General features: G+C 36.3%; 1 protein-coding gene across 1 annotated transcript in view; it reads right to left on the reverse strand.

Annotated features, from left to right (window-relative positions):
* The window catches only part of LOC121022553 (RING finger protein 17-like), a 66,439-nt gene that overhangs the window by 23,586 nt on the left and 31,601 nt on the right, over positions 1-11,252 (reverse strand). The window contains exons 9-13 of the mRNA XM_040463749.1: positions 10,935-11,009; positions 6,018-6,325; positions 4,925-5,014; positions 3,542-3,700; positions 500-689 (exon numbers count right to left, since the gene is read on the reverse strand). Coding sequence (XP_040319683.1) covers positions 500-689; positions 3,542-3,700; positions 4,925-5,014; positions 6,018-6,325; positions 10,935-11,009 — 822 coding nt within the window. The remainder of the gene's footprint in view (positions 1-499; positions 690-3,541; positions 3,701-4,924; positions 5,015-6,017; positions 6,326-10,934; positions 11,010-11,252) is intronic.

The following is an 11,252-nucleotide window of genomic DNA, read 5'->3' on the forward strand; positions in this document are numbered from 1 at the left end:
AACACAGAAAAGTACTTAAGTTTGGGTTACATCAAAAATCTCCTTTGGGGCGCCTGGGTGGCGCAGTCGGTTAAGCGTCCGACTTCAGCCAGGTCACGATCTCACGGTCCGTGAGTTCGAGCCCCGCGCCAGGCTCTGGGCTGATGGTTCAGAGCCTGCAGCCTGTTTCCGATTCTGTGTCTCCCTCTCTCTCTGCCCCTCCCCCGTTCATGCTCTGTCTCTCTCTGTGTCCCAAAAAAATAAATAAATAAACGTTGAAAAAAAAAATTAAAAAAAAAATCTCCTTTTACTAGCTCCTCACTTAGTAACATTGATAAATGATAATACTTCACTAATTTAGTAATTTGTAAAACAAATTATAGAGCCAAATTATATGCCTTAGAAGTGAAGAATGATAAATTACTCCTCTCTATCCCCATTTTCAATTTCCTTTATTCTTTAGTATCCCACCCCCATGATCAACAGGCCAGAAACATGTAACAACTATAAAACATCATACCCCGTAACAATTAGGACTTCAGAATTTCCAAAATCTACCATGAATATTTGTATTAGTGCAACTTCACGGACTGAGAATTTGGTTGGACTACAAAATTTTCTAATATTTTCGCTTTCTATTGGAATTAATTCAGTGATAGTTCCTCGACACCACATTCCATTTTCAATACTGTTGACAAATATTCTTGCACCTAAATAATGAGGAAGACAAATCATTATCAGTATTTATGGAGAAAAATACCTAATAAGCTCTAACTTACGAACACATATATCAGTTTCATCACTAAGAAATCTTAATTCATTTATTTACTGAGGACATATACATGTCAGGTGCTATGAAAAAAATAAAGGTAGTATACTGTGATAGTTTCTGTTATATAGCTAAATAGGGAGCTAAAAACAAGGTTAGCAGTCTCTTATTGAAGACCTATGTTTTATGAACTATACCAAAGATGAATGAGACCATCCTGCCATCAAGAAGCTCAAGAAAGAAAAAGAGATGGGCAAATGACTGTACTTACAACAATAAAAATTTTCTATCCATGCGTGTGCACACATAGATGTACAGATATATAAATGCTGAAATCTGTAAAATACTTTGGGAGCATAAAGGAAGAAGCAATTACCTTCTCTTGATAAAGAGGAATGAAAGTAAAGAAACAATGAAAGGCAGTATGTGACATGCCAAAATTAAACACACACTGGGAGTTCAGAGAAGGGGAAGATGAACCAAGGACACAGCAGCAGAGGAAGACCTTAGGGAGAGATCAGATGAATTACAAATTAATAACCAGGAAAAAAGGTCAAGAAAGAAGGAGGCCTGAATTTGAATGCTCACTATGATCTCAGTGATGTTCTCAGTACATTACGTTTGAATTTACTTACTCCACACAACAACCCTATGGAGATGGTGGCAAAGAGGTAGGAGGAGAATCCAAGTAGTCTTAGAGTCCATCCTCTTAACAACTAAGTTACCTATCTGAGATAAACTGGTAGATCTGACCACTGATTATATACAGAGGGATCCTGTATAATCCCCTCTGGACATGCTAATAAAAATAGGATAGTTGAGAGGCACATTAGGGCAACCTTTTAATTTTAGTTCTAACCAAAATGTTTATTTGGCCTAAAGATTATCATCAACCTTTCTCTTATGTCGATGTACCACGTAACCAATTATTTTGGCTTAAAGATTATCATCAACGTTTCTCTTAGGTAGATACACTACGTAACCAATTATTCTTAGTTTTAAACTATACACTATTAAACCATTCTTTTAAGTTTATTTATTCATTTACTTTCAGAGAGAGAAAGATAAGGCACATGCGTGAGAGGGAGGGAGGGAGGGAGGGAGGGAGAGAGAGAGATAGAGAAAATCCCTGCACTAGTGCAGAGCCTGATGTGGGGCTTGAACTCCCAAACCATGAGATCATGACCTGAGCCGAAATCAGGAGTTAGACACTTAACTGACTGAGCCATCCAGGAGCCCCAAACCATTCTTTTTTGATAGGTAAGTTAAAAGACTATTGAAGACATTTGTTGTCCTTTGCAGTGAAGAGCGTATGTAGGAAAAAGGAACAAAAGGATATCCTCCTGAAGTATCATTTCACATTTCTTCCCTTATCACTCATTACTCAAAATATAGGTACTTAAGTCATGCAAATTTATTTGCCTTGAAATAATAATTGTCCTTAATTGAAAACAATGAATGACTTTTTGGCTTTTTTAGAAAATTTTCTGAATCTAAGCTGAACTCTTTCGGACATGTATTAAATTTTAGAGAATTACCATAAAAGTTAAGTTTAATACAACATTTCTTTATTCTTAGATACTCAACAGTTAAAAGTTATCTAAAGTTAAAAATTACTATTAATTTTTGTCAGAAGTATACGATAATCCTAATTTTTGAATATTCTGAGAAGCTACACAGATAAACTGAGAGTTAGTCACCACTTTTAAAGTACTATATAACTAGGGGCGCCTGGGTGGCGCAGTCGGTTAAGCGTCCGACTTCAGCCAGGTCACGATCTTGCGGTCCGTGAGTTCGAGCCCCGCATCAGGCTCTGGGCTGATGGCTCAGAGCCTGGAGCCTGTTTCCGATTCTGTGTCTCCCTCTCTCTCTGCTCCTCCCCCATTCATGCTCTGTCTCTCTCTGTCCCAAAAATAAATAAAAACGTTGAAAAAAAAAAGTACTATATAATTAAACAGGTAATACTTTTTGGTATTATACATAGGCATTGATTGCTATTAATAGATGGTTTTCTCACTCTGTTAATAAATCAAACAAATAATAGCTTTGTCTTATTATAATCAAATTTAGTCAATGTATTATAAGGAAAACATTTGCAATAAGACCCTAAATTATGGCAAATTACACAAACCCTCAGCATGGGTACCCTCAAAATATACTACCCTCTGTGGGGTCCTAGGAAACAGGTACCGGTGTTCTCCTGCATCTCATTTAAGTGCTTAATGACATCCTCAATATTCACATGTGGACAGCAAGGGACTAACAGCCACAATACAAGGAATCGTGTTAGAGGCCAATTTTCCCTGGAGACAGGGAAGCAAACTACATAACCTGCGATGGGCTTTGTAATTTAAAAAAATAACTCCTTTCACTCTGTAATTGAGGTTTTATATATACTTCACTCAGCAGTCAATATTTAGCTAACTTACCTAAATAAAATTATATCACTACAAAACTTTTAAGTTTATTTTGAGAGAGAGCCAAAGAGAGCACAAATAGCAGAGGGGCAGAAAGAGAGGGAGAGAGAGAAACCCAAGCAGGCTCTGCACTGTCAACGCAGAGCCTGACACAGGGCTCGATCACACAGACTGTGAGATCCTGACCTGAGCCGAAATCAAGAGTCAGACACTCAACTGACTAAGCCACCCAGGCACCCCTCTTATAAAACTTTTATGCTTCTGGAACAAATCTGTATTATAAAAGGTCTATAAGGGTTAGCCTATAAGGGTTGGCCAAATACTATATAATATTTACATAAACTTGATATTTTAGCTTGGAGTAATATTTCATTACCTAGCTCCAAAAGGTCTGAAGGATCAAGGTGTAAACTCTTATTGCAAAACTGATCGACCTTCTTTTCCAGTACTGTTGCATCTTTAATTTGTGAATACTTCCGGACATAAAAGTGGCAAGGATGTATTACATGGCTTACAAAAACTAGCTCTGGAGAACCTAGATAAGAATATTTAACCCATATTAACAAATCATAAGTTAGGAATGAATTCACAAAAACTGAATGCAATATCCTCTAAAAGAATATTAAGTGTCTTGTGGCATTGAAAACTCTAGAATACTTAAGCCCCACAAAAAGAAGTCCAAACCCAAAATAGTAACTAGGCTGATAAAGTTCCCACTACCAACATTAAATCCTTTAGCATAACCTGAACTGCAACTATTTTATTTTACATGCCAGGTATTTTAAGTGGAATTGTAGTTCACGTGGTAGTTAGATGCTGAAGTCAAGATATGCTATAACTCTATCATATTACAAAAAAACATCAGTTTATTTATGGATATTTTGGAACTCAGAACTCCATTGATATTAAATAGACTTCTTGCATATCTCAAAAAATCCTGTTTATACTATATCCAAAGAACTAATAATTAGCTCATAGATACTCTGAATCACAAATCTTACCTGGCTAGAAAGGGGTGAAAAAACATCTGGGCAAAGCCAAATACTAAGCACCATTTAGGGGAAGAGATACATGTTTTGGTGGAAGCTGGGGGTGGTAGTGAGGGTAGAATAAAAGAAAAAAATATTCTGTTTACAGCAGTAATGAAGCCAAGTGTAGCTACTGAAAAGATGTTCAGAATATAATGTTACAAAAAAAAAAAAAAGGAATTAAAAGAACAGAACAGTGTGCACGGTGTGCTATGTTTTTGTATAAAAACAAGTTAGAAAAATAATATATGTGTATTTGTATATGCATAAAGAAACTGGAAGGGAAAGAAGGACCGAATGAAATGGGAACAGTTAGGTAAAAATTTCACAGTATTTTAATATATAATTTTTGAACAATGTAGATGTTTCATTTAGTAAAAATGTTTAAAACTCAAAAACTAGGAGGAGTGGAATTGGAGACAGTCAAGTATAGACAGATGATAAAAACTGAACAAGTGGATCATTTTAACTATCCAATACAGATCACAAAGAATAATGTCCATATTGAATATGGGGTAAAGAGATAAATATGTATAACTGGGGAGACAGTTGACAGAAGTGTTATAAATTTCAGAAACATTTTTGCCAATAACAGCCAAAACCTTTAATATTCAAAAGGAAGAAGTTTTAGTTGATACTAATATTCATTTTACTCGCTGCCTTCATACTATGTAAGAGTTACTTTACGTACAGCAAACTCCACAACATCAAGTTCAGAGTTGTTAAAGTACCTGCTTTTGATCCAACAGCGGAAGATGATTTTTTCTGAAAAGGCTTTTTTGGATCTCTAGGTGTTTCCACAAGATAATCTGTGAAGAGTGCTTCATCAAAATAGGAAATAAAGGCAATTGTACTAGTTTTATTAAGTTGACAATGATATACTACTGTTTAAAAAGCTGTACTTGAATTGGCAAAATACTGGAATGGTAAGACTCCTTGTTATCAGTAGGTAAAGTCATAATAGATTTCTTAAATCACTGAGATTTCAGTGATAATAATACAATGGAAACAGCTGAAAACATGCTCCTCCTTTTTTTTTTTTTCATTCAAAATGTCATTCTGCAGAATCAACCAATGAAACAGACTGAGAAGTGATGGATAACAGATCTCTTAACTCACTGAGATTTCAGTGATAAAATACAATAGAAACAACTGAAAACATGTTCCTTCCCCCCCCCCCCCCACCGCTGTTTCATTCAAAATGTCATTCTGTAGAATCAACCAATGAAACAGACTGGGAAGTGGTGGGTGGAAGAGAACTAAAATGGAACTTGAAAATGGTCCTAAAGAAGACCAGTAATATAACTACACAGTAGTAGTAGTTAATGGGGAGAATACAACTACAACATTGTAAATCTAATCAAAGTATTATGATACACTGAAATGTTACAAAATAGATGCTATTATATTCATGACAGATTTTATTTCAGATTATGTAACACGTTATATCTTTAAACAATTTTTTATAACAGACTATATCTCAGAACAAAGATTTAGGAGAAGCTATTCTTTAAGGACAAAGACATGAGATCGTTTCTACAAGTATCTTCATTTTTTATATAAGGTTTATGTGTAGAACACCAAAAAGTCAAATACTTCAATTAAACCAAACATTAAATTAACATCTTAGAGTTTAGATTATTGCATTAAAAATAAAAATTATCCTAACTCTGGAAAATGTGAAAGCAGGGACAAGGAATCAATGGATGTTAACTCACAAGAAGAAGGTTTAAGATAACAGCACTATGTTTCTATTAAATATAGGGACTAATTTTGTTTCTAATTACAGACATATTGTTTCCTTGCTTTTGTATTTTCACTCACTTTCCAGGTTTTCTTCAATAATTTCTTCAATTATCACATCAGGGCTAGATCCCATCTGAGGCAGAATAGTAATGGTTTTAGGGGATGGTGTTGCAACAACCTCTTTCTGTGGCTGGAAATCTTCTGCTTCTAAATGCACATCATGGGTTTCCCATTGCAAAGAACATGGTGGGGCTTCATTAGTTAGGAAAGACACGTCAATCTTTTTCTTTTCTTGTGATGGGTATGTATCATGACAAGAAAATTCCTTTTTATGATTATATTGCTTTTGAACATTCTGTTCCATTTCATTTTCTTGGGGATTACGTCTGTTTAAAAAATAGACAAGTATTAAGAACACTTGTGATGAGCACTGAGTGTTGGAAGTATGTGATAGATCACTAAATTCTGTACCAGAAACCAATATTACACTGCATGTTAACTAACTGGAATAAATAAAAGTTGGGAGGAAAAAAATACATAGGCATATGGCTACTTTAAATTGTTTCATAAATTTTTTGTATCTACATTCAAGTCATTTCCTATTCACACGACAGTTAATAAGGTGACACATATAGGAGTGTCTGGGTGGCTCAGTCAGTTGAGCATCCAACTCCTGGTTTGGCTCAGGTCATTATCTTGTGGTTCATGAGTTTGAGCCCCACATCAGGCTCTGTGCTGGCTGTGTGGAGCCTACTTGGGATTCTCTCTCTCTCCCTCCCCTGCTCATGCTCTCTCTCTCAAAATAAATAAACTTAAAAAAATACCATGACACATATAAAAAGGTAAAGCTGTATAGGTGCCTCAGAAGTATCTTTTACATAGCCTTACTGATGTATAATTTGCATAACATGAAACTCAATCATCTTTACTAAATTTACAGTTGTGCAACCATCACCATAATCTAATTTTAGAACATTTTAATCTAATTTTAGAACCCAGAAGGAACTTTTGCCCATTCCCAGCCCTAAGCAAACCTAAGGTTTTTTTTTTTAATATGAAATTTATTGTCAAATTCGTTTCCATACAACACCCAGTGCTCATCCCAACAGGTGTCCTCCTCAATGCCCAGCACCCACCCTCAATTCCCTCCCACCCCCCATCAACCCTCAGCTTACTCTCAGTTTTTAAGAGAAACCTAGGGGTTTTAAAAGGTCAACAAGAGGTATAATCAATGAGAAGCTGAAGGAAAAAGTTGATACAGTCATGTCATAATCTTCTAGTCCTAAAAAACAGTGAATATAGGTTTAAAAAATCATTGTGATTTGGCTTAGCTGTTTGATTTTAAATTATGGTTATTTCTTCTAATTTCCTAGCTTAAAAATAAAGTATAGGAAACAGTGAAGGGTACAATCCTGAACAGATCATTAGAAATCTCCACCTAGCCTAAAAACCACCTTTAGTCTGAACCCTTTAGGAGGTATTATCTGGTAGCCACTAACCTACAGCTAATCGTTTATATGGTTGACTCCATGTTTTTCTATCTTCTTCACATATCCACATAGATTTAGGCTATCAAATCTACAAGTACAGAAATTCTATCAAAGAAATGAGATGGAGTCTCAAAAAGCTTGTCTTTTAGTTAACCCATTACGAATTTAGCTTCATCACAGATCATCACTGAGAAAACATTTTAGGGCTGGAAGCAGACCGTGCTCTACATGGAAGACTACCTGACCGTGAAGACGGGCAAGGAGATCTTTGGCACCACTGGCATGTGGCCCAATGCCAAGAATAATTGCAACCTGGACTTCACCATCGATCTGGACTTCAAGGGCCAGCTGTGCGAGCTGTCCTGCTCCACTGACTACCGGATGCGCTGGGGCGGCATCCGGCTTCTGCCACCCTGGCCGGGCTGGCCCTGCACGGGCCCAGGGGCTGCGGCATTCCTAGGCAGTTTGGGGGCTCCCTCTTCCTTTCCTTCCCTCTCTCAGAAGGGGGTTTTAGGGGCCTGGGCTGGGAGGAGGGGGCACATTGTGACTGTGTTTTTCGTAACTTATGTTTTGATATGGTTGCATTTATGCCAATAAATCCTCAGCTGGGATGGGTAAATAAATAAATAAATAAATAAATGGCATTTCAGGGGTGCCTGGGTGGCTCAGTCGGTTAAGCGTTGGACTCTGGTTTCAGCTCAGGTCATGATCTCATGGTTCATGAGTTTGAGCCCTGCGTTGGGCTCTGGGCTGACAGCACAAAAGCTGCCTGAGATTCTCTCTCTCTCCCTCTCTCTCTGCCCCTCCTCTGCTCTGTCTCTCAAAATAAATAAACTTAAAAGTAATTTTTTTAAATAAAAAAATAAAAAGCATTTTAGAAATAAGAACTAACAAGGCCAATTAGATTCAGCAATGACACATTATCTGTTTCTTCCAACAAAAGGTATGCTTTGAATACACGTTGAATTCAAAAGATATGTATATCTGAGGATATGTATATGTACACAACTTTGCAAACCACACATTCCTTTTTATAACAACTCTCATTTGACCTGGGATATTTAACACTGTCCACCAAGTCCAGTCTCAAACTCCTCCTTTGACTTCTAGAGCACCACTTGCTCCCATTTGTTCTTCAACCTCTGCCTACTCCTTCTCAATCTTGTTTTGTTTTGTTTTTGCAGGTTGCCCTTTTTCAGTTTTAAAATTTAATATTTTTCCAAGGTACTGTCCTTGATTTATGTCAGTACCTACTCTTACTGGGCAAACCCATTGTTTAATTACCACCTGTAATAAGTAGAAGCAGATTACAGTGTACTTTCTCTTAAAACTAGGAAAAAATTTAAGACTACTCTGAATTAAATTTAAAATCAAAACAAGATATATGCAGACTCTTAAAGAGACAGAATAGCTTTTGATACTAAAAATGTTCAAGAGTGACAATATTCAAGTTATGGAAATATCTAGAAGAATGTATTCATTGCAAAGACTGATGATTATCCATGGAAGCACAAAAGTAAGGTCACAGACAAATATGGTACAGGGCTCCACACCTGGGGGAAGATGCCCTGAGCCCAAGGACTGGCATACTAGACCTCTGGCAGGGTCTTTCCTCTGAGGTAAGAAATGCGCTATCTAAGCCTAATGCTATTAAGCTACTTGATTAATCTTTTCCCCTTTATTCCAAACAAGACTGCAAACAAAGAAATTTTTGATAATTTCGCTTCTTAGGCCTGTCTGGACTAGAAAAGAATCCCAACACAAGTATCCTAGTCCCTGTGGCAATTGTATTTGTCCATTAAGTTAATAAACTAGCATTCTGGCTAAACTGGCATTCAGTTTTGTGAATTTGGCTTACAGGAGTTTACCTGGCTTAAAGCAGATCTGCTCATGTCCTTTCCTGACCTTTTAACACTGTGGGCTAAACTCTAGAAGGTAATGAATGTGATGCTCCCTGAGGGATGATTTCCCCTGGACACATACCACTTAAAATTGAATGAACTTATTTTCTTTCGGTGGGTTTCTAAACCATCTGTATTCTGACTAATCCTAAACCTAGAATCAAGTTCAAGACCTTTTCTTAAGTTTTAGCACATGTAGCTAACTGCTCTCTGGACATTTTCCCCCATACATCTCATCAACAACAGTAACTCAACATGTCTACTATCCCCAACTCCCAAATTTTCTTCTTGTAGTCCCAATCTTGGTGAATACCAATCCATCAACTTAATCACCAAAGCCAGACCTGTAAAGGATGCTTCTCTTTCCCTCATTTATCACACTCAAACAATAAGTTTTATCAATTTTCCCTACTTAGCATTTGTCATATCTATTGCTCTCTAGTGATACTACCTATGTTTCGTTTCTCATCATTTGCTGAGACTATTGATACAATAGCCCCACTGATCCTTCAGCCTCAAGCCTCATACTCCTTTCCAAATAATCCTATAAATAGCCACCAAAGTTATCTTTTTAAAATTCAAATCATTTTATTTTCATGTTGAAATCATCTTTTAGTGGTTTTCAACTGTCTATAGCTGTGCTGTCCAATAGAACTTTCCATGATAATGCAAGTGTGGGACTGTCCAACATGGTAGCTACTAACCACAAGTGGCTACTACTGAGCACCTGAAATGTGCTAGTACAATTAAGGAATCCAATTTTTCAATTTTTTTTTAAGTAATCTCTACGATCAACGTGAGGCTCGAACTCATGACCCCAAGATCAAGAGTCACATGCTCTACCGACTGAGCCAGCCAGGCACCCCTCCAATTTTTTCTTTTAACTTTGTTTTAATTAATTTGTGCTTAAATTTAAATGGGCACATGTGGTTAATGGATACCATATTGGATAACATGGATGTAGAAAAAAAAAGTCCAAACTGCTGCACAGCGTACAAAGTCTTCAGGATTTAGCTTATATGTATCGTCTACCAAGTGAAATTATATATGCAGTTCCCTGAATGTAGTATGTTATCTCACTGACCATACCTTTCTTTCTGTTATGATGCGTCCCTCCTTTTTGATTGCCTTTCCAATTGTTAGTCATTTTTCATAGATAAAATTTTCCTTTTCCCAAATCGATTGTTACCACTAAAAATGGACCATTCCTTTCCTTTGCATCTCCATTAAATTCTGTATATATTACTATCATAGCAATTATTCACTTTATTGTTTACATATGTCATCCTCTACTTATTGTAACTTCTCTGACATATATAATGTTTAGCATGTTAGCGCTTAGAACAAAATCAGTGTTCAATCCTGTCTGAATGAATGAATCTCAAAGATAACTTTCACATATATATCATTTAATACTGATTCCAGGTCGTTTCATTCTTAAATATCTCACACAGAATTTAATAGATAGAAACCGTTGCCCTTTATATTATTTTACAGCTTTTGAATCATACATACAACACATCAATTTTCCTGTCTCTTAGGTAATTTTTCTGTCTCTTAGACTCTATCAGATATTAATGGCATGTTGCCATTCTTATACTTACTTTGTTAAGCTCTCAAATTCAATCTTTCCCATATTGTTGAACATACAGATGATCTCACTACAATTCATATTCAACCTGAAATAAAACACTAGCATGTAAGTAAATGTTCTAATCCAAGTTTATTACTTTCTCTAAAAGTCAGCTGAACTGAACTATTACTTTCTATAAAAGTAAACTATTACTTCCTATACTTTTACTATTACTTTCTCTAAAAGTCAGTTGCTGACATTAAACTCTAAAAGACAGAACATACACTATGGAATACTACGTGGCAATGAGAAAAAATGAACTATGGCCTTTTGTAGCAACGTGGATGGA

The sequence above is a fragment of the Herpailurus yagouaroundi genome, unplaced genomic scaffold (genome assembly GCF_014898765.1).
Source record: "Herpailurus yagouaroundi ecotype Mexico unplaced genomic scaffold, PumYag 426, whole genome shotgun sequence".
NCBI classification, from domain to species: Eukaryota; Metazoa; Chordata; class Mammalia; order Carnivora; family Felidae; genus Herpailurus; species Herpailurus yagouaroundi.